This window comes from Ixodes scapularis, unplaced genomic scaffold (assembly GCF_016920785.2).
Source record: "Ixodes scapularis isolate PalLabHiFi unplaced genomic scaffold, ASM1692078v2 PGA_scaffold1__304_contigs__length_218370807, whole genome shotgun sequence".
Taxonomy (NCBI): Eukaryota; Metazoa; Arthropoda; class Arachnida; order Ixodida; family Ixodidae; genus Ixodes; species Ixodes scapularis.
Window position 1 is genome coordinate 114,466,545 of NW_024609846.1, and position 24,847 is coordinate 114,491,391.

Here is a 24,847-nt window from a genome sequence, read left to right on the forward strand (position 1 = left end):
TGCCGACCTGGACCTGCGAAACCGACGTCTCCCGCCTCCGCCCAGCATGACGAGTGCGTCCGGCACCCCTCCCGAAGGCGGAGCTTCCGGGTCAACCCCACCCCCTGTACAGACGCAACCTTTGGTCCTCGCCAAGCCTCGCGACCCTGAGCCTTTCACCGGCACGGGTGAGCAAGAAGTAGAGGAATGGTTAGATCTCTACGAGAAAGTGAGCGCCCACAACCGCTGGGACAACACGATCATGCTAGCAAATATACCATTCTACTTGAAGGATACCGCTCTCACGTGGTTCCAGACCCACGAAGAAGAACTTACATCGTGGGATATGTGTAAATCCAAATTGGAAGACCTCTTTGGCCATCCAACTGGACGCAAGCTCGCTGCAAAAAGAAAACTGGCATCAAGAGTACAAACGTCCACGGAGTCCTATGTTACATACATCCAGGACGTCCTCGCTCTCTGCCGTAAAGCTAATCCTGAAATGCCCCAGCTTGACCGGATTGCCAATATCCTCAAGGGAATTGCGGATGATGCTTTTCAACTCCTCATCATCAGGGACTGTACGACTGTCGAAGATGTGCTCAAGGAATGCCGTCGCTTTGAGGCGGCAAAAAGTCGTCGAATCGCACACAAGTTCGAGAGACTGCCTAACACCCCTTCGACATCATCATGCGAGGATACTGACACGACGTCAACCAAAATAACAAAAATTGTTCGTCGCGAACTTGAAGCCATGATGCCGTCGGAAACCGTTGCCCCTTCTTCCGACTCGGCAACGAACGTTGTATCTATCTCCGTCGTGCAAAGCGTCGTCAGGAAAGAGTTGGACAGGCTTTATGACTCGTCTCAGCGTCTATAATGCCGCACCCCACCGGAGGTACATGCCCATGCGGCCGACTGCTGCAGCTTGGGTTCACCAGCTGCTACACCCGGGTTTATACCACGCCGCCGTCGAGACCCTGCTGAGTGGCGCACGCCTGACAACCGTCCTATCTGCTTCAATTGCAGCAGGGCAGGCCATGTCGCTCGCTACTGCCGCAATAATTGGAGCATACAACAACGTCCATTTTCAGCTATAAGCCGTCGCCCGTACAATGGTCAGGTTTCTTCTTTTCCCAATCACCGCGATTTTCAAGACGACACACTTCATGTCCCGTTGCATAATCATCGATCGCCGTCTCCACACCGCCGCCAATCCCTATCGCCTGTTCGCCGTCGCCCTTCGTTGCCGTCCTTCACTTCAAGGCGCTCGGAAAACTAAGCCATGCGGCCTCAGGAGGTGAGGCTGCATTCCACGGATTGGCCGAAAATCCTCTCCACAGTACTTTTGGCACCGCTCGTAACCGAATGCTCATTTACATTGACGGTATACCGACGCATGCACTTGTAGACACAGGCGCCGCTATTTCCATAATGAGGGAAGATTTCCGACGACAATTAAAGAAAGTGATGACCCCACCCGACACAAAAACTCTACGGAGCGCAGACGGTCGGCTTATCTTGTCACTCGGTATGTGCGGTGCACGCATTACATTCGATAGCGACACAGCATTTGTTCTTTTCACGGTACTGACGACTTGTCCCCATCAAATCATCCTAGGCTGGGATTTTCTTTCTTCACACGCAGCCCTTATTGACTGTGAAAAGGGAAAAATAGAACTCGGCGGAGGTGACACATGTGAACTTTCTAAACCAATGGAGTATAAATTATGTTGTGCCGAAACTTTGAGAATTCCACCCCTTGCCACTGTCTCCCTAGACGTCACCACTAACCTACCTTCAGAAAGTGGTGATTACGTAATTGCACCGAATATGAACATCTTGTTATCGAAACAACTCGCCCTACCCCACTCAGTCACCACTATATGCAATTGCACAGCCCATATTTGGATAACGAATATTGGTACGTCTACTCAAACCTTAGCTAGGGGTACGACCATAGCTACGAGCTTCCCGACTAACCAATGTGTCATTTCAGCTGTTTCACAAAATGGCTCTCAAGCTACTACTTCGCAGCAGTTGCAGTACCCTGGCTCTTTACAATTCACAAATATGATAGACGCCAAGTTGCACCCAGACAAAAGACAACAACTCCACACCCTACTTTCCAGATTCCACGACATTTTCGACCTTAACAATCGTCCTCTTGGCCGAACTTCTGCCGTTACCCATCGTATCGATACCGGTATGGAAGTCCCCATTCATCAGCGTCCTTACCGCGTCTCTGCGAGCGAACGCCGCATTATTCAGCAAGAAGTAGACAGCATGCTGGCTAAAGATATCATTCAACAGTCCTCAAGCCCTTGGTCAGCCCCAGTTGTCCTAATTAAAAAGAAAGACGGGTCTTGGCGCTTTTGCGTCGACTACCGCCGATTGAACAAAATAACCAAAAAGGACGTTTATCCCCTCCCACGAATAGACGACACTCTCGACTGCTTACATGGAGCTGAGTACTTCTCGTCCATCGACCTCCGAGCCGGCTACTGGCAAATCAACGTAGATGAAGTCGATCGGGAGAAAACCGCTTTCATCACTCCCGATGGACTCTTTGAATTTAAAGTAATGCCCTTCGGCCTGTGTAACGCGCCCGCCACGTTCGAAAGGATGATGGACCGTCTGTTGAAAGGTTTAAAATGGACCGTCTGCTTGTGCTACCTGGACGATGTTATTATTTTTTCGGACTCCTTTTCATCTCACCTAGACCGCTTGGCGCAAGTGCTGCAAATCTTTCGAGACGCTGGATTACAGCTCAATTCATCCAAATGTCACTTTGGCCACCGACAAGTTAAAATTTTAGGACACCTCGTCGATAAAAACGGAATTCAACCCGACCCCGAAAAAATCAACGCTGTTTACAATTTCCCTCTACCTGAATCGGCGAAAGACGTCCGAAGCTTTTTGGGCCTCTGTTCTTATTTCCGACGCTTTATTGGACAGTTTGCCCAGATCGCTCAACCTCTCACCATGCTACTCAAGAAAAATCAGTCTTTTATCTGGCACAAAGAACAGCAGACATCTTTTGCATACTTGAAGGCAGCACTTACATCACGCCCGATCCTCGGCCATTTTGACGACTCAGCACCTACAGAAATTCGAGCGGATGCTAGTGGCCATGGCATTGGAGCCGTCCTCGCGCAATATCAACACAACCAGCAGCAAGTCATTGCCTATGCCAGCAGACTGCTTTCTCCAGCGGAACGGAACTACACAATTTCAGAAAGAGAATGCCTAGCCGTCGTATGGTCAATCGCCAAATTTCGTCCATATATCTTCGGTCGCCCTTTTCGCATCGTCACCGATCATCATGCATTGTGCTGGCTCGCTTCTTTAAAAGATCCAATCGGTCGCCTCGGACGATGGGCACTCCGGCTGCAGGAATACGATTGTACCATAGTCTACAAATCTGGCAAATTACATCAAGATGCCGACTGCCTATCCCGCCATCCTGTGGACCCACCAGATATCGGCTCTGATGAGTTCGAACTTCCGGTGCTCCCCATCTCTGACCTCCTCAATCTCGCACATGAGCAGCGTCTCGATCCAATCCTTCAACGCATCATTAACGACGTGTCGGCTGGCACAAATCTTCCTTCTTGCGGGCTCTATCGTCTCCATAATCAAGTTCTTTACAGACAAAATTTTAGACCTGACGGACTACCCTGGCTCCTCGTCGTCCCAAAACAACTGCAGACAAGCATCCTTCAGCAATTACACGACGCCCCATCCTCTGGCCATCTAGGAGTTGTCCGGACCTATGAAAAAGTAAAACAACGCTTTTACTGGCCCGACCTCTATCGATGTGTCAAACGGTACGTTTCTTCCTGCAACCTCTGCCAGCGCCGGAAAAAGCCGCCTTCACTACCAGCCGGACTCCTGCAACCACTACACCCGCCTGAAACCCCATTTCAACGCCTGGGCGTGGACCTTCTCGGTCCTTTCCCTTTGTCATCGGCAAGGAACCGGTGGATAGCAGTGGCAGTCGACCACACAACTCGATACGCAGTAACTGGAGCACTTCCCACTAGCACTGCAGTCGACATCGCTCAATTTCTTTTACAAGAAGTTATCTTAAAGCACGGAGCGCCTAGTGGGCTTCTCACCGATCGAGGACGCGGCCTTCTATCACGAGTCGTGGCAGAAGTATTACAGTCCTGCTCCATACTTCACAAGGTGACCACCGCCTATCACCCTCAAACAAATGGCTTAACTGAACGATTTAACCGGACACTCACCGACATGTTACCCATGTACGTCTCTTCAAACCACACCAACTGGAACGCAGCACTGCCTTTTATAACCTTCGCTTATAACTCTTCCCGTCACGATACAACTGGCTTCACACCTTTTTACCTTCTCTTCGGTCGGGAGCCCCGGTTAATGCTCGATACCCTCCTCCCTCTACAACCTGATGCTTCGCTTACCGCCTACACAACAGATGCAGTCAGTCACGCCGAAGAAGCCCGACAGTTAGCGAGAATTCGTACCCTTGATTCTCAAGAACGCCAGTGTACGCGCTACGATCAGACTCACAGATTCGTTACATTCTCACCCGACGACCTGGTTTTACTCTGGACTCCGCAACGACGTGTTGGACTAGCCGAAAAACTCCTCCCTCGTTACACTGGGCCTTACCGAATTCACCGCAAAGTAAGCGACGTCACCTACGTGATTGAAGCAATCCAGCCAAACCACACCGGTCGCAACAAACAACGTCAAACCGTCCACATCCTACGCCTCAAACCATTCCTTACTCAGTGACACCACGACCACCTTCAACTCAACGACGAGGCGTCGTTTTCTATCTGGGGGGGTAGTATTACGAGGATAAAGAAGAGGTGGTCTGGGAGCGAGTTGGAGGAGAGAAGAAGAAGAGGATCGTTGGTTTTTGGCTTTGCTGGCAACGGACACTGTCACCTCTATTTTCTACCATCTCAATCACCTGTAAATAAACCCCATTTTCACCGTAACAATATTATCAAGAGAGTTGCGTCCGCGTCGGAAACCTGCCATAACTTCGGGGTATATGTCATACTGCTCTAGGTACCATTCAAGTCGGGTATGTATCATCCTTTCCATGATTTTTCCGACACAAGAGGACAAAGCAACTGGACGGAACGATCAAAGGTCTAGGGGGGATTTACCTTGCTTAAGGATGGGTATAATGCGCGATGTTTTCCAATCCCGGGGCACCTGGCCCGTTTCCCACGATGTGTTATATAGTTTCAAGAGCCTCACTTTGCCTATTGTACCCAGGTGAAATAAGGCCGCGTAAGTTATACCGTCGGGACCGGGAGAGGTTGAGAAACGTAGTCCAGAAAGGGCCTCGTCTAGTTCTCGTATATCGAACGGTGCGTCCATGTAAGGACACGCTCGGAAGGGACTGTTGGATTTAACAAGTGGAATGGTCGAATTTCCGACGTTTTCCGTGAGCTTTTTACAGTACTCTTCAGCCACAGCTAGTTCCGAAAGATCTAGTCGGAGGGCTAGTGCACGAAAAGGTTGACGCTGTTGTGGAGTCGTCCTTAGACCACGAGCAAGACTGTATATTCTTGAAAGAGGCTTACGAGGATCTAATGTTGCGCAATCATCCCTCCAATGACGTTGGGCTAGTTTATCTAGATGTCGTTTTATGCGTTTTTGTTGGCGTCTTACTTTACGAATATCTTCAGGATCATGTGTTTTTCTTGCCTTTCTTTCGTATCTCCTGCGAAGCGCACGAAGACGTTCGTATTCCGCGTCAATCATAACAAACCTTCGGGGTAGTTTGTATGTCTTTGTGTGTTGTTTCACAAGTTCTCCGATACCATGGTAGAAATCACCTTCGGTGCTAAATGAATCACATGCTTTTTCAAGATTAACTTTGAAAAGGCACCAATCTGTCCGTCTGATTGTTGACGCTATGGTATTGGATGAAAACCCCTTAAGAAGAGTGTACGTAGGCATATGGTCACTGCTATGGCATTCAATATCTGTAAACCATGTGAGAGAATTTGAAAGGCTCGAGCATGCAAATGTCAAATCTAAACAGCTGCTTGTAGTGGCGCCCCGGAAAAAGGTTGGACTTCCGTCATTCAAAGTAAAAAGACCATGCTGATGCGTGAGTGTCACAAGTGAGGTACCTCGGGCGGTTGTTTTTGTACTTCCCCATAAGGGGTGATGGGCATTAAAATCCCCCGTTAAGATGTGTGGAGAGGGGGTGTTTTTAATAATAGAGCTAATACGCAGGGAGTCAAACTGCGTATTTGGCGGAATGTATCCTGCGATTAGGGTGAACATGTTGCGACCTTGTTTCACAGTTAAAGCGACATACTCGTTGGTGGCATCAGGAGTAAGGCTGTGGGAGATATAAGTAAGGTCTTTAGGAATCGCCACTAGAACTCTGCTTGGAGATCTACCTCGTAGCGAGTGAAAAACCTCATAACCAGATAAACGAAAACTGTCGGCAATGTTTGATTCTGATAATGCTACAACCGGAAATTGGTACTAATACACAAATCGGCGAAAGTCGGAAAGACGGCTGCGAAGGCCCCTTGCATTCCACTGGAAAATGGTTGCTTGGTATCGAATCTTATCTATTGATAGCATGTCCAGATTAGCAGCTGGGGCCTAGGCAGAGAGTAGGCTGAATCATAGTTAAAAGTGTGAGCATGATACCTTTGAAAGCTGTGTCTTGCTTGCTGATAAAAAAAAAGTTTTTTGCAGCTTGAAAGATTAGAGGCAAAAGGACGTCAGTCGTTAGGTTGGTTTTTCGTGGTTCCTTGAAAAGGGCTCTGGTGGTGATCGTAGGCTCGCCTTTCTTCACGGGGATAGTGAATAGTCTTGATATGTTGAATAATATCCAATTGCGGACGCGTTTATGCGGCTTCTTGGTGCTTCCATCGTTTATAATTCTCCCATAAGCGGAAGAATCATATTAAGCAATGATGTGATGTTTCGTGCCCATTGGGCGTCGACAGAAGATAATAGAATACAGGCCATGCGAGCTGCTTTTTTGAGAAGCGGAATCCAGCTTTCCCATGCATTCCCTTTGATTGGTGGAGCACCAGAGGTGGAAGTGGTCTTCCGCATTGGATCAGGAGTGACAGCCGCTGACGTCGACGGCCTTTCCTTTTCTCCCTTGAGTTCTGAAACTTGACTTTTGCGGTCAATTGAGGGAGGGGCCCCCTTCGTGACCTTCTGTTGATTCTTCTTTACAGCTGCAGCATAGTCATGGGAGCTTGGGTTCTGCTTGTTAGATGTCTCATTTATTGTGTTCTGTGAGTGTGGAGGTCGTTTATCAATTTCAGCCGTTTGTTTTGTTTCCGTCTTCTGTGAGACGGCGGATCTTGCGGCGCGAAAGTCAACTGCGTGTTTGCGTGCGTAGCTGCGGGTCTCACTTTCTCTCTGCCATTCTGGGCAGGAAGAGGACGTGGCAGCGTGAGCTTGACTGCAGTTCGCGCATTTTTCTTGTCCAGAACACGTGTCGTTGCTGTCGTGGGCTTCTCCACAGCGACTGCAGATGGGTGGGCGCTTGCATTTGGCTTCGCGATGTCCATATCCACAACATTTGCGCCACTGAATTGGGCGTTCCTTGAACGGGGTCACCGGATGGCGAACGTGACCGAGATAAACAAAACTCGGCAACGTTGTTTCGCTGAACGCTATCTTTACTATGGAACTTTGTCCAAGCCGTCGAATTCTCGCTACTCGGCCTTCTGGTGATCTCACATGCTGTTCAATTTCGGCATCAGTAAGTGAAGTGTCGACGTCTTTAATCACTCCTACTGCGAAATGCCTCGGAACGGGCTCGTACGCCCGAACTTTCAAGCCGCAGATCTGAGTGCAGGCAAGGAGCGCACGGGTCGTCTGGCCATTTCGAGTATCTACTGCGATCATATTTAATCTGCTGTTGGGCCTAATCTCGTGGATGCATTCGGGACACATCTGTTCCAATGCAACAGACAGTTTTAGACTGCTGATCGCTGTGATTCTCTGGTTTTCAACCGCTGGCACAAAAATTAGTCAGGCCAACTGTTGTGGTAAGATAGTTCGTAACTGTGTCTCCGCTTTTGCTTGAACTGGAGTTCTTTTTGCGCTTCTTGGATGTCTTGGCATCGTACCATTCACCTTGGTCGGTGTCGGCGATTTCCATGTCGCTAGTTAACATTTCAGCGTTGGGTGGAGATATGTGGGGTCAGGAGCTCGAACTTCTGCCAGGTTAGTGAGGGAGGTTTCGTTCTCTAATTCGGCGATAGAGGATCCGCATGTTGAAGGAGGCATGCTGTAGCGCTCAGTTGGAGTCTTCTGACTTGCCGTTAGCGAAGTGGTTGCGGTAGCCATGGCTAAGTGAAATCAGGGTTTATACCCCGAGCCGATCGAAAGCCACCCCTCCGACAGGCGGAGGAAGCCTTATTAATTGTTCGGTGAAGTTGTTGTCTAAACTGGCGATATTATAAATAGAAATAAGCACAAACAGATGAGCCGAGAAAAACACAGACCTGTTCGAAGCGCTTCGTCTTCCTCCGAGTACAGCTATACACTTCGTTTCAGCTTTAGTCCAGACGCAGCCGACGTTATCAGGTAATGAGACTCGCCAAGCGACCTCAAAAGCGCAAGTCATAGGTCTTTTAGTTTATGATTGGTTCAGCGATTATAGAACCCGCAGAGAAACAGGACGAAAACCGTGATGGTGCGCTTTTGATGCCGTCTGATTGGTGCCATCGAATTGTGGCCTCGGTTGCGTCTTAACCTAAAGGGGCAATGCAACGATTTTAAGGTTGAAAAAATTTACCGTTCGTATTCCTTATATTGCTTTTCGTTCTACAAGTAAACGAAAACATGCATCTTTCCCCCGAAATACAGCGACTCCGCTGCGTAATGGCAAAAAAAAGAAAAAGAAAAAAAAAAACGAACTATTTGCCGATTTTTGGCTGCGTGTGGCGGTTACAGGAACTGCTGTCTACATACTTTGGGGGATGTCGTTCGTAAGTTAGCGATATGCGCAATTTTGTGCTTAAGATTATTAAAAGAAATACCTCGTCGTTTGATAATAGAGCAATGCGTGAAAAGTCTAGTATTATTCATGAAATGTATTAAATTGTCGTGGCGCTGTCTACCGGAAGTCAAGAAAACCATGCCCCCTGCGAAGCCACTCTCCCCGTCGTTCCCGGGACAGCAAATTGTTTCCGCGTGCGTGGGAGCGCACTAAGGATGACGAAAAAGAAGAAGAGTCTGGTGAGCCAACGCGCGAGCGATGATCGAATTACTTGGTCTAAGCAACGGTCTACCGGTGTACCGTTCTGTGCCAAAAGCACCTCTAATGTAAATATTTGTACACATATTAAAGAACTTCAGCAACGTCTCGAGTAATGTCTAGCAGTTTAGTTTGTTCAAGGAGCAGATAAGAGTCTGGACTTTCGTTTCCTCGCGTTTCTCAACGTACGATCGTATCGTCCGCCGCGATCACGGGTGATACTTACCCGGTGCGATGTTTTCGGAATCCCTTGTTCGGAAGCCAAAACATATTCTATCACCGTCTACCGCACAAGGGACCCCTCAAGGGTACATGGTGTCGGAGACCAACATGCCATGACGCCGTGCTGGTCGAGGAGACTCTTGACACGATGTTCAAAATACCAGGAAGAGCGCCGGAGGACCAAAGCAACAGAGGTCACAAGGCCCATCCGGAAGTGACATGATCCCCCAGAGCGTCAGATCCCCCAGAGCGTTTTACGTGCGTCAGATCCCCCAAACTTCGACATTTGCAATTTGTTTAAAATAAAAACTAGCGCGTGGAAGCAGAAATGGTTTTCTGTTCTTGGATCTAGAAGTGACCGGGACCAACTCCCACAATTATTTGGCCGAAGTTCGAAAATCGTCCCATCGCCCCTTTAAAACGAAGTATAGACGTTTGCGAGTGCAGCCTCTGGGCGCGCCATCTTGTTGCTGGTGCGGGTAGATCGTCCGATAGTCAAGCATTGCTGATGCGAACCCACGGTCTCAGCAATGCTAGCGATGCCTGACTATCAGTCGATCTAGCCACACCAGAAGCAAGATGGCGGCGTGCAGAGGCCGTACTTGCAAACGTCTACAGCCTCGACTAAATTAAAATGTTCGTGCTTTCTTCGCAGACAGTTTACCCTCCCCCCTCTCCCCTCCTCCTATAAACGAGTAATTCCATCCCTCCCTCTCCCGAAGAAAAAAAAAAAAGAAAAGAGAAAGTGGATAAACGCAATCATGTATTGGTTGCGTAGTAATACCGGAATACTTACCGAATCTTTACCTCCCGGGACAACCACTCCTCATGCCTGTCGAAGCTGATAAGAATGGCGGCGATTTCCTGCAAAGCAACGAGAAAGAACGAACCATTAGCCATCTGCCCGAGTTCGCAGTGTGGCGAGGACAAAGACTCAACAAGACGCGGCCACAAAAGGACGACGGACAAAGACGCCCTTGCGCGACGACACGACACAAGTGACACGGCGAAACATTATCGTCTTCGCCGAACAACACTCTTACGGATTTCTGTGCGGATTTATTTTTTATCCAAACTTTCTCGTTGTTTTTTTTTTCTTTTTTAACCGAGAATGGAGTGTGTGGTGGAGCCCAGGAGCGCGAAGTGTGCGGTTCGGCGCAAATAGTGAGAGTACAATAACGCGCAGAGTTACCTGCGCCGCTCTCAAACTGTATCGTCCTATTTGGGGGCCACATTTACCATTGCAATGTCGTACGGTTTAAAGAAACAAAATCTATCCCAAGCCACATTCACTACCGTCCCCCCCCCCCCCCCCCAAAAAAAAAAAAGTAAAATCGCGGATTTCTTTTGTTGTTTATTTTAGGTAATGCATTTTAAGCGAGGAACAGTCGCTGTTCCTCATTAAAACGCTCAGCGGAGCAAGGAACTGATACAATACCACTTTAAAACACAAAACTCCAGCCTCAGAAACAGGCCAGCAATATTTCAGCTATATTTTTTATTCGCAACTACAGCAGGAGAGGGTTACAACAATTGCGACACAGGCAAACGCTCAAATGATTCAATATTTGTGCTTACAATAAGCAATGACGGCAAGCAGCTCCACTGCTCAAATGTGTTTGGAAAAAGAATTTGAAAAAGTGTAGTTCTGGCAAAATATGGGCGTATTCCTTTAGAGTGGTTTAGTCTTGTTGATCTGTGCGGCGCTGGAAATAAATAGTGTTCACTTCCCAGGCCAGGATGGTAATGTGATGGGAAATAGAGAAACTTGAACCTGGCGACCTGACGGCGCAGGTGGAGCGAACTCAGGTTCAGCTGTCTGAGCATATTAGTAACGGATGACGATGACCGATAGTCTGATGAGATAAACCTAGCAACAAGACGCTGGATCCGCTCCATCTCCGTGATGTCTTTGATGAAGTACGGATCTCACACGATAGAGTACTTAAGGACTGGTCTGCCTAGAAAGCAATATGCTTCGAGTTTGAGATTTAAGGGGCATCCCTTCAATTTTCATTTTCGGAGGAAATATCCCAGTAGTTCCAGCAGGGCCAGCAAAATGAAGAAAATCACATCTCTCTGATGAATGCACAATTGGCTTCCGGCTCACAACACGGAAACGACCTTTGTATTTTTTTTTTATTTATTTTAGTTTTAGATTAATGGAGAAACTTAACCAGAATTTATAGTCTCTTTAGAATTTTTCACTTCTTGTGTCTACGGAAAACAACGCAGTCACGAGCCGCTACGGCAGTTTTTGCACGTAACTATGGCGTTCTTTCTCACTAAATTTCCATTCGATTTCAATGGCGAAGTCCTCCAAAAAGGGAGTGTTTTTTATTTTCACCACAAAATTAATTGACACATTCCCGAACGCTCATTCTCCGCCCAAATGTAGCGCTAGCGTTCCGAACCAAATGCCAGAGTTGAGAGCTTGCCGTTGTTCTGTTAAAGAGGTTTAATCGATTTACGGGAAATTTTCAATAAGAAAGTGGCGACCGACAAACTTTCCGCCCAAACATACAAGGAGATAAATGGGTGAAGCTACCGAGAACGGCAACCATTTTTCTATAAAAAAAAGTTTCAGAAAATCCTTCGTAACTTTTGAATGAGATAAAGGTTCGTTCTGAAACTTTGGCATCTAATCCGGACCCGCTACCGTTGCATTAGGGCGGAGATACAGCGTTTGGCGATGCGAAGTTTATTTCTGGAAAACAGACCCCCCCCCCCCCCCCCACACACACACACACACACACTCACGCGCCCACACAGACACACAGACACACACACACACACACACACACACACAACATTTTATTTTATTTTTCCGAGACACGCTGTATTGCTGGTCCGAAGAACGGGTACACAAGCACAACCGTTTGCACGACGCAATCTGCATTTCCTCGCCGCCCCCATAACAAAGCGCCGCAAGCAAAATAACACACGGAGCCTTCACTTTCGGCGGACACAATCAGGCCGCTTCATGCGCTCCCTCCCACAGGCAGGCAAAGCGGGGCCCCCCAGCCAGCGCCGCTGCAGCGCGACCGAAGCCCCGTCGAAATTGGGTTTTCTATCTCGGGACGAAATCATCGTCTCCTGCGCTTCTAAAATAATAAAAAAAGAAATAAAACAAAGACCGTCGAGGAAACGCAGGCTGAATTATCAGCTTCACCGGACGCAGCAGCGACGGCGTTCGTGCGTGTGTTGGTTGGCTCCTTTTTGCTGTCAATGCTGACGCGAGTGAGCCCAGCGCGAGGATTGCGAGCGATGAGTCTCAACCGCACGTCAGGCTGTGCTGCTCGTCCGGAGCGGTCGTTAGGAGGCTTACGTCTTTTCGCGGCTCACGAGTGGAACTAGGCATGGGAATGAGTGCACGCCACCAGCAGACGAACATGAGCGAGACTTCTTTGAGCTGAGTGCATGTGTCTGTATACCTATGAGTCTGTATGCTTGTGTGTGTGTGTCTCTGTATGCTTGCGTGTCTTTGTGCGTATGTGTGTGTCTATATGCGTATGTGTGTCTATCTGTGTGTGTGTGGGGAGAGAGAGAGAGAGCTCCAACGACGTACCTAAGCTGTTCCTCGGTCTGTTTGCATTTGCGCCGGGGCGTTCGCAGAGTTGGCGGGCGTTATCTGGTCCGAAACACGGTTCTCGTTTTGCGAAACGGGATCGAATTCACCCCTGGAAACGGAGTCCCTTTCAGACCGCATCAGACGCGGGCGGATGTTTCTCTGCATTGCTGCGCCGCCGAGATGACGCCCTTAATCCTCCTCTATACCTTCATGGTCAAGCGGAACATCCTATCATCGCTAGCACAGACGTGGCGGGAGCGGTAATAGAATCGCTCGGCTTGGTGTATATTCGGCGAAGGATTCGTGTGTTCGCGCTAGACTCCGACATCGATGCCCGGATGTTTGAGATCGCTTTCGGTCTGTTTTCGCTGAAGTTGGTTGGCGGCAGGCGACCGCTCGGCCACGCTACCATAAGTAGTTATTCGTTGTCCATTCTATCATATTCATATATTGCAGCTAAGAACATCAACTAAAAAACCAGAAAACCTACAAAATGAACAAAAAAGGACAACAGACAAAGATATTTTTGTATTATTAATTGGCTTAAATTTGTTATACCTCGTGTAATACAGGTTGGAGAGAACTTTATTTTTCAACTTTGTTTTGACTCTCTCCACTTAGGATTCTGTTGGTGGGCGACCAAGGAAGAGAAGTGAAAGTCAATGTCAGCTCCTGCACAACATTTGGAGGAGAGCAGCGGAGGGCGTAGTCGCCTCGGATAAAGTCTCGGAATCCGCGAAGCGGACATGTGCTTTAGTTCCGATGCCGTTAGTTACGTAGGTTACACCATTCATACATGATCTGCGCGTAACGCCATTCTGGTATTCACTGGGCGCCATATTTGAGCGTAGCGTTCACAGCGCATGCTCAAAACGATACCAAACTTATCCTCCGAGAAGACTCACAATCATACTGATGTGAAGTACATTTTTAGGAAGCGCAGTGGAAGCTGATCGTGAGCTCGCGCTCTGCAACAGCGGACACAACTATGGCCGCCAGCGAATACCACCTATCACTTGTTCCAATGTATCAACAATTTGGACGATAAAAAATAAAATAAAGGGGCAGTGCAACGACATTCAGTAGTAATGTTTTCTCTTTACACGAGCTTACTGGCCTTATGCTCCATTCACCCTCAAGCTGAGACTAGAAGCTCCGCCTTCAGCGCGAGCTCCCTGAATTCCGCAGTGTTCTGATTGAGCGTGTTTGCGCGTTCACATTTATGTTAGCAAGGACAGAAAGCTCGCACTTAATACGGAGCTTCTAATCTCAGCTAAAGGGTGAACGGAGTATAGTAAAACCCAAGTATACTCGCACGCAACGCCACTGACCGAGAAGCTTTGATGCGGTGTAATTTCAAAAATAAAAGCGAGCGTTTTCTTACAATCTTTCCATTGCAAAACTTTGATGCCTAAGTTTGGAAGTGTCAGTGTCCCCCAGTGACGATTTTTGAATGCGGCTCATAGATTGGACCCAAGCACCGTGTGAGCACTCGATCTGGCCTCACGATAATCAACAGCTCGACAAGCATTCGGAAAATCGCTCGTGCCCAATCGCTTCAATGATGGAACTTGCCTGACCCTAACACAGTCTGGAACTCAAGCGCGTAAGCGCGTGCCCTGTGTTTTGCCAACCCCAGCCACGGTCGGGATACAATGAAAAGGTGCGCTTTCTTACGGCTTTCGCAAGAGGGGTAGTTTCTCTCTGCCATCGCAGCTCCGTGAGGTTTTCCTACACCGCTTTCCTTTCCTCCCTCCTGCAGTGCTTTAACTCGTTCTCTCCCTAATTTCAGTGGATTGGCGTGTTGGCTCTGTGGCTACATTGAAGGAATTTCCAGACTAGTTATAGGCCTTGAGGTCGCCTGGCTGCTGGGACTTATGCAAAACACTTCTTCGCATTCTCAAAAAAAAAAAAAAAATTTTTTTTCGTATACAAGAGTTTATTTATTGTAAGCCGCACTACAGTTGTTTTGCGATCACATTGCCACACAGTTTCAATCACGGTGGTCGGAACAGTTGTTCAGGGGGTTCAGAAAGTACACGAAGGGGCGGCGTCGTTGCGCCCCCCCCCCCGCCCCTCCCTCCCTCCCTCCCTCCCTCCCTCCCTCCCCCCCCCCCCCCCCCGCTCTAGGAAAACTCCCATTGCTTCCAAATGGAAAGCAAAGGCTGTAAGGAATGCTGCTGTCTATCCCGGCCGTACCCCAGCGCGGCTCCAGATCAAGTGGCTGCTACTTCTGGCAGCGAGATAAAAAAGAGGGATGCTCCTTAAAAAAAAAAAATAAATAAATAAAAGAAAAGAGAGAGATTAATTTTAAGTGGTACGTATTTACGCAAAGTACAAAAATCGATGCAAGCTTCATTAAAGGGGCGATGCAACAATTTTTGTACTTTGCGTAAATAAATACCGCTTAGAACGGATCCCTGACGTTAATGACCTATGAAACACGCGTTCGTTTTTCACCCCACGCAATAGAAGTCCCAGAAAAAAATTAAAGAAAACTAAAGAAAGAAAAGAAAATATGTGGGGGATTTGGTGGCCGAGTAGGTAGCGCACACCAGCTCGGAGCACGTGGAGCGAAAGCTCCCGCTGCAGAACCCAGCATCCTGGGCTCAATCCCTACCCCTACCCGTTTCGATCTGGATGTGCATCGTACCGGCGTGCGGTCGTGTATCACTACTGCGTGACGCACGTTAAAGACCCCAGGCTAGCGGTTGTACTGCACTGGCTAAATTACTCATCTACAGCTGAAAGACTCCTCACCCGTTGAGGCAGATCAAGTTCTAAGCTGTATAAACACATACACCACCCAATTTCATTCTTAACAAGCGGCCACGTGATCTGGAGCCGATTATATGCCGCCAATGTTGGTCATAGCCACGCGCTGGGGTTGGCAAAGCACAGGACACACGCTGAGTTCCAGACATTGTTATGGCTCGGCTATTGTCGTCGTTACAGCGATTTAACACGGGCCCCTACACCCAAATGCTTCTCGAGCTCGTAATTATCACGTCCCAAATCGAGTGCCCACGCAATTCTCGGGTCCAATCTATGAACCGCGTTCAAATATCGTCATCGGGGTCCCCACGTTACGTTAGGAAATTTTGCAAAGAAGAGATAGAATGAAAATGATCGCTTCTGTCCTTGAATTTACACCGCAACAAAGGAGTTTCTTGACCAGTGGCGTTGCGTGCGAGTATCCTTGAGTCCCACTTGTGCCAGTAAGCTCGTGTAAAGTGAAAAACATTCAAATAGAATATCGTTGCAGCGCTCCTTTAAAGTGGTAAAGGCGACACCCGTGTCATATGACGATCACCAGAATAGCTGACCAAATCACGTCAGCGCTTCTTTTAGTTCCACTAAAGAGAATTTTGTCGGTCTCTAGCTGTGCGCGGTGTTTGACCGTTTGGAAGCTCAGAACGATAGACTTCCATTTCTGAAGCCGCGACCGCACTCCTATAATACATCGTACAAAAGACAGTCTGAACACGCTGTCTTGAGGCGCGTCGCTTCCTCGTACGAGGGTCACCATTGGTCATACAAAAACTGTCTGTAGATATGTTTACAACATAGTCATATACGAAGCAAACATTCTTCGAACATACTCGAGGCGTGTCCACACGTAATTATGCAATTGTGTCAGAAGCGCACACACGTCTCTTTTGTACAATGTACAGGCGATAGTACTGCGGTTCCACATTCGAACCACATGGCGGTAGGTTTCAGGAAGAACTCGGCACGGACACGATCAGTGATAAATTGAGTGAAGCGAATATAACGAGGAAGTGTCTCAAAAGATATATTATATATATATATATATATATATATATATATATATATATATATATATATATATATATATCTTTGGGGGGGGGGGCCGCCCATGACAAAATGCTGTATGAGGGGGAGGGGGGAGAGGAGGCCCCAGCAAAATGGAAGATTTCGGGGGGGGGGGGATACGTGCCCCTATATATATATATATATATATATATATATATATATATATATATATATATATATATATATATATATCAGTGTGTCGAACCGAAAAAAATACGGGTTCGGTTACGGTTCAGGTTCAGGCAAATTCATTTTGTTCCGGTTCAGTTCCGGTTCAATTAATTCGATCCGCGAACCGGTTCGGAAATTATAAATGACAAATTGCAACATCAAAATAAATCACAAATAAAACATCTGAAATCAGCACATACGAAACGGGATACATCGTAATGTAAGGCTCAGTGATTTCTACCAGGAATGGTTTCTTTATGTGCACTCAAAGGTTACCTCACCAACGTTTACGCATTCGGACTTCATCTAATTGGGTCCGACGCAGTAGCTGTAAAATCCGCGACCTTTTTACAAACCCACTTACAAGTAGAACTCGCTAACTATCCCGCCACCTCGGCGTGTAAGCAATTGAAGGAACAGTGGGGAGAAAATACAGATTTCTTTATTTGAACTAGCCTTCGGTAACTCAAATTAGACCCTTAAAGAAGTTTTCATTAAACAAGATACGGAATATGAAAAACACTTCACCGAACGCAACGCCAGAAGGACGTAATAGGATAAATATTAATATAGAAGAGTTCGCTGTCTCACAAATATGTTAGCTTCTAAGTGCCTATACGGAACCGGATGCATTTTTATCAAACTCCACAGCCTTTTCTTTTCTCATTCCGATGGAAGCAAGCTTCAAGAACTCGCGCGTTCTAGAAACGTGTTATGAAATGAGCACACAGCAGCATTTAGGATTTACGAGATTGTAGAAAAATAAAATCCCGTGACGCGATCTTTTTTTTTTTTTTTTTTTTTTTTTTTGCACAGCCTTTTAATTCTTTTTCTTCCGTGCAAGCCGTGACCAGCGCAATACTGGTTCCTATGTCAAGATTCATGGATGCAGCGTTTGTCAAGATCCATGGATGCAGCGTTTATATTCCTAAGACTGAGTGGAGAAGAAAAATATGTAAGCGAGGTGTGTGTCAGTTGACGGCACTTAAAAAACAAATGGCATTGATAGCACATTCATTGTCAACAGCTCGTGGCCGAACCGTTTTGACATAAGCCGGTAACCGTTATTTTTGTTTCCGGTTCAGTTCCGGTTTGGGTTCATCGCGATAACAATATAACGGTTGGGGTTCGGGTTCAGTTCCGGAAAAAATACCGGTTCGGTTCCGGTTTTCGGTTCGGTTCGGTTCCGGTTCGACACCCTGATATATATATATATATATATATATATATATATATATATATAAATGTAATAAGTCAGAGATCCGTACTTGCGGAGTTGCTATGCTAGGAGTTTATTGCATGTATTTCGACAGTTTCGCCGAGAGGCTCGGCTTCGTCAGGAGATGGCATACATGTGTATGCCATCACATGTGTATGCCATCACATGTATGCCATCTCCTGACGAAGCCGAGCCTCTCGGCGAAACTGTCGAAATACATGCAATAAACTCCTAGCATAGCAACTCCGCAAGTACGGATCTCTGACTTATATAAATAAATATATATATATATATATATATATATATATATATATATATATATATATATATATATATATATATATACCACCCAGAGACACACGCGGTGAACTAGACTGGGCGCTCACCAAACTGAACGCAGTTCGTACAAAAAATTTCAACGATAGAACAATATGAACTTACCTAACTGTTTTCGATGATCTATTTTCCGCGACAGTGACCCAGCGGTGCGATAAGCGCCTTCTCTGTACTCTGTAAACGGGTGAATTAGAAAAAAAAAATATTCCGATCGGTGCCGAAGGTTGTATATTTGTGAGATGAAACAACAAACCGACGTCGATCATATAGGGGACGGCATGTATACACGAATTAAGTATCAAAAACGCATTCATTCGCAAATTTGCGTCCACCAATTCGATCGTGCCGGCTTAGCGACAGTGAGAAGCGCGAGCGAGCGTGACGACGCACGGTCGGAACGCGACCTCAACTATTATCTCTCGCTCGCCGGGTGCGCTGCTCAAAACTTGAGAGCTACGGGCCAGTTGGCTGCGCGGTGTTTCTCCACATTTGTACGCGCTTGTAGGACCCAGCGGCAGAAGCTTGAAGCCGCAGTAACACCGATAATAGACCATACAAAGGGCAGTGTGCAGACGCTGTCGTCCGAGGCGTGCCTTCTTCTACGGCGGTCCCTATCCCATTGCTCATACAAACGCTGTCTGGAAACATGTTCGAAGGGCACACATACGTACGAAGGAATTATGTTTAGAATATCCGTTAGGTGTGCCCGCAGGTAATCAGTGGCATCGTGTCTGCTGCAAACACTGTTTTACGTATGATGTGCGAGCGGTGCGACTGGGGCTTAGTACAGCACCGATGATAGTCGTCTTCGAACATCCAAACACGCACGATCTCCCGAGACTCGTATTTCTGTTTCATAAACATAGATTTAGGTTTCTGTTAGAGAAAAGCAACGGAACGAATCACCGTTCGCACGGCGCGCCAGCACCTCGCAGTTATTCCATCAAAATCTGCGAGGTGGAAACTGCGAACATCGAAAGTGCGATTCTTTTTAGCGTCTGCTTGAGACATCAGGAGCACTGCGTCCCCTTCCAGACGGTCCTCCATCTTCGCAATGACGACACCTCCTAAAAAAAAAAAAAAAATAGAGAGAGAAAAGCTAATTGAAAGCTCGGCTCTCTCTCTCTCTATCAACGTCACGCACAGCGACGCGCTTCACCAATACCACCCCCAAGGCTTCCGAATTATACGGCACCGCCGTTAGTGGATCACAGCCCCGAGCGGCGACCGACTGCGTAAGCTTGCGACGGAGTATACGCGGCGGAGCGGCAGGCGTGCCTTGGCGTCACCGCCCGCACCGGTACGTGCAACATCGCGCTCGTTGCGAAACGCCGCCAACGCGCGTCGAGGACGCGCTCGCGGCGATGGGAATTGCGGACACAGCACTGCGCGGGGAACCCACGGGGATGATGTTAAAGGATGAAAGGCTCGGGAATTGTCTTTGAGGAACATATGAACGACGTCACGCGTCGTCGAGAAACGCCCCGAGAGCTTTCACCCACCGAGGCGCTGCATAATTCAGACGCCAGCTATAAATTCCGTTTTTCAACTTACGACGATCCGCCGAGAACGCTACGAGCCATCGGAGCCAATCCAGAGGCGAATAAGTATCACGTGACCACCAGGAAGGGAGCAACGACGCACGTTCCCAGCGCTGGATTGGCTCGGAGAGCTCGGGGCGTCCGGTGCGGTTCATCAGGAGGTGAAACAAAGTATATCTTTAGAAAGCCATGCGGGCGTTCCGCCTGCTTGGCTGCTGCTCCACGTCGCTGGGGAGAAGGAATTTGGGGGGGATTACGCGGGGAGACGAGCTCTTGCGCGCGCGCCTTGGAAATGCTCGGTTCACTTCACGACGGACCGCAGCCGACGTTACGGGCCGCCCCAGCCTATTCAGAGCCGAGAACGTATCACGTGACAAAGCACCCCTCGCGTAGGTGCCTCTCCCCCCAAGGTCACGTGACACTCGTACGACTTTGAATTGGTTCGGAGGGTTCGTGGTGTCGTCCGCGGTAAGGCCAAACGGGAGTCTCTGCTAATGGAAGCGGATCGGGCACTTTCGCCGGTAATTTTGTTTTTACCCAATTTTGCTGACACGGAGCAAAGTTAGGCTATGGTCCCAACGGAGCTGGTAGGCTTAGCGCGTGTCAGCTTGAACGAGTTGCCTTCGAGAAAGGGTGAGACGGGGGCTGAAAGGGGCGGGCTTCTAGCTCTCGAGCAGGGAATTAGGGCTCGCTTATCAAACCCCTATATATGACCGGCCCAGTTAAAATTGGTCAGCGGAATCGATGCTTCAGTTGAATCGGGAAGGTCGCCAATTAAGCCGCCGGTCTCGTGCAGGCAGTTACGAAGGTTCCGCCTTTCCTGTAAACGCAGCTGACAGAAATACGAGTCAATTGGTACGATTATGTGTTTCCTTTACATAGATTTGAGGCAATTCGATAATACCAGACGATTAAACTAAGTAAACCACATTCTAACGTAATATATAGTGTTACGTCGAAGCGCACTTCCTTTACCAGTCAAACTATGACTTCCCTAATATCTTTGATCGTGTTACGATAACCAGCTTGCTTGTGTAAGAACTTTGTAGTCTAACATTTAGAGCGTTTCATTTTAATACCTGGAAGTTTGTGTTGTAATTTGAAACTGACTGGGAAGAATTACAGACGGCTGTCCCTCCCAGTCAGCAATGTTCGCTTATATCCCGCTGTGGGTAAGTAACACCATTTCTGCCGAGGTTACCGATGGCCATGACACTGCAATTACTAGAAATGGCCTATATGCCGGTGTTTAAGAAAAGAAAAAAACAAACAAACAAACAAAACAAATCGTGCCAAAAGTAGCGGTGAGTTTATCTTTCTGGTGTGGTGCATCTCTCGGGGGATATTACGGCAAGTGATTATTCTTTTTCAACATTCTGAGGTGCAGAGGGGTGATCCTGGGCTTCCGAATATTTGTAGAAATTGTCCTTGTTGACCAAGAAAAGGTCGGGCTATGAACATTGATGAAGACGATAATAAATGTGTTATAAACCTCATCTACACGTCTTTTAAAATAAACTGAGCCTCAATCAGCGCTCAAAAGTTGGGCCCTGAACTTTTCTGAACTGCGTTCGGATGTATGCACTGATAAACATATAACACTTTATTTGATTTCATAACCGTAGTACCACAACCCCAGGATACAATATATGGGAATGTGATCGCTGACATCACTAATAATTGTTCCAGCGTCATTGGCATCTGCGCTTATATTGGAAATAAAAAGTCAAGGACTCTTGAGGAGAAAATATTTATTCTAGTGGGAGACCAGATGACATTCATTAAACCATTTGAAATGATGGTGTTATTTAATTGCGATGATAAGGTCGAGTGTAGCAGTCGGTTAACGCCAAAATCTCAAAGTAAAATGGTTAATTCATTTTGCGATACAAATTCAAGATACCAAACTAAAAATAACTAAACTTATCCAAACATGCCGATGGCGGCCTATAAAATTCAGAGAAAATTACGTTGTTACTTCTTACAGTTAGTATTTAAAAATTATCTGAAATTTCAGTGTACATTGCCAGAAGTTCACACCTAAAGTTTCTTCGAACGTAGATGGAAACACCTCCTCCGCGTTGCCCACGACGATTTAAATAACAATAATTATCGCCTCGCAAAACATCCATGTCATCGTCATCGTAATACCAAGTTTCGGTTAGCATAAAAACGTCGAACTGGGATGGAAAAGAAGAAAGTGATGTATCAAATGTATCACTTCATTATGAGAGAGCGCGCATTAAGATGAAATGCAGACAGAACGTTTCCAGTTTCTAAGCATTGTATTACATCGGCTGGCAAAACACAGTCGTGATACCGCATTACCATGTAAAGTGATTACTGGTTTATATCAATACCTAACACATTTTGCCGAAGTCGTAATTTGAATGGCAGGAGCACTGTCAGCCTTCTTTGCGAAAATGTTAAAATTTTTAACCGAAACATATTTCCAGTGAAATTCACAATCCCTGTCGATGGCTTCGCCAAGCAAACGCTTGAGCCCTGAACATAAATGCTCAATCACAAAAACTGGCGCAGCTGGCGAGAGGCCTAGATCAATAAAAGTCATACGCCTTTGTTTTTTGCCTAGTTAAGTAAAAGATTACGTTTACGGCGGCTCAAAAACTGGGTGATGATGTTGCTTTCTCCATCGGTGCGTGTCTATACACGATGAGACACTTACGTCGGCGTGCGTTGTCGTTCACCAATTTGGTCTCCAATCTGAGTCAGAAAGGTTCCAAGATCCTCACCGTCATGCTTTGCGATGCCTTTAATTGCTAGGTTTGCATTTCGGGTGTATTGCTCGCAGAGTAGCAGCCTAGTATTCGCAACTTTCACGACCTATAGGGGGCGCACTCGGTGCCTATCAAAATGGCTGTCATCTTAATGATCGCCGTAGAACAGCAGTACGAGGCTGGATCTGCAAGGCGTGAGTAATACCCTAGTTACACGGGCGCTTTGAACTGTCGTTGAGTTCAATCACAGTTATCGGCCCCAACTGTGATTGAACTGAACTGAACTGAGATGGTGCTACACGGCTCTCTGGAACCCAGTTGAAGCTAAAACGAAACTAGTTCTTGTGCCACGTGATCAGTCTAATTGTTAAAGTAATCTACTCGGACAAACATATTTTATTTACTATAAGTATATTGTACATTATGTTCAATACCTTGTTGCTTTTTAGCGGCGTTTACATCAGTACCAAAGCAGATTCAGGGCTAAGTTACGCATATTTTACGCTAGGTGGTGCTAGCTACCACCCGCTACGATGGGTGCACTCATTACTATCTGTCCATTCACACAGCTGGTCCCGCCGCCATCTTCGCTCGTTTGGTGGCTTGCCGGCTAGCCGGGATCGTTTTAGCGGCAGCTCGGACGCCTAAAGCTATTCCTTCCCGGATATTTTGCTGCTACGATTCTTTTTAGACGCCTCCCCCTGCATTTCGAAACAGTAAGTGCCTCGGAAACGATGGTCGGCGGCAGCGGTCCCGCGGACAGGCGCCATTTTACCTCAGTTGGGGAAGTCCGTTCAGTTGAACTGAGGTAGGGGAGCTCAGTTGAACTCAACTGTCATTAGCGGCTCGATGACAGTTGGCGCCGCCGTGTAAAGGGCCACCCACACTAGCGAGAAAACGCGCGTGGCACGCCGATCGCGGCAAGTAACAAAATGTCGCCGAAGCACAGTCAGCGCCACGAGCGCGTGCAGAGACACGCCCTTTATCTTGCCGCTTAACCGATTTATCGGCGCGCCGGGCGCGTTTTCTCGCTAGTGTGGGTGGCCCTTTACTCAGGCCGATCGCGATTGAGTCAACTGCCGTTGACTCAATGGCAGTTGAAAGCTCCCGTGTAACTAGGGTATTATTCTAGTTTTGCTATATACGAGCAATATTAGAGCCGTAGTTTATTTTTTCACGTCAGGAAAATGTTGCCAAGCACCTTTACTGTGAAGCCGATCATCCAGGAGCTAGGGATGGCGATTCTCACACCGCGGTACCATCATCGCTAAAAGTTGCGAATGGCACTGTTTCATTTCTTTTTGCAGAGCCTCGTTTGTTTGACGAAGGCTTTCTTGCATTTTTTTCTTCTTCGTTTTCCTTTAAAACCACGTCCAGTTTCTTTTCCATTCTTTCTTATTGCCTGTTCCCGAAGTCCACACTAGTCTTAACATCAGGCAGGTCAGATCTAATGTCCCTGTCAAGCGAGTCATTCAGCGTCTCAACTTCGTTCATTGAGACCTGTTTTAACTCGGTAAACATTTTGGTAAAATCCTTTTCCATATCATAAAGGCCGGTTCTCACATGCAGCGAAGCGCTAATGTAGCGCTCCTCACGTGCCGTCAGCTACTTATCGTCTGCCATGAGCAACAGTTTTGACGGTGCGATACAAAGCTGGTGAACGCTCCCATCAGCACGCGCTTAGCGCGAGGTAAGCGCTGTGCTTGTAGCGCTCCGCTGCATGTGGGAACAGGCCTTAACTGTGCAACAAAACAGCACTAAAAAAATTAAAAACAAGGGGAAACAGACAAGGGGATGATGGACTAACTTGCAAAGGCGTAGTTCAGCGTTTCGTCAAGTGAACTGTCAGCTGTCGCTGCTGCCAAAACTCAATCGCGGAGCCACGAGCGTCACGTAAATGCAAGCTCACAGTCACACAACACAGACCTGGAGCTCGGCTGGTCGAACAGTCTCTCATACGCTTCTCCGAGCATCACGGCA

The 24,847-nt window shown here is 47.4% G+C and overlaps 1 protein-coding gene across 1 annotated transcript in view; it reads right to left on the reverse strand.

Moving 5' to 3' along the window:
• The window catches only part of LOC8053885 (calmodulin-binding transcription activator 2), a 955,024-nt gene that overhangs the window by 111,025 nt on the left and 819,152 nt on the right, over positions 1-24,847 (reverse strand). The window contains 1 exon segment of the mRNA XM_042290892.1: positions 10,251-10,318. Within this exon segment, the coding sequence (XP_042146826.1) occupies positions 10,251-10,318 (68 nt within the window).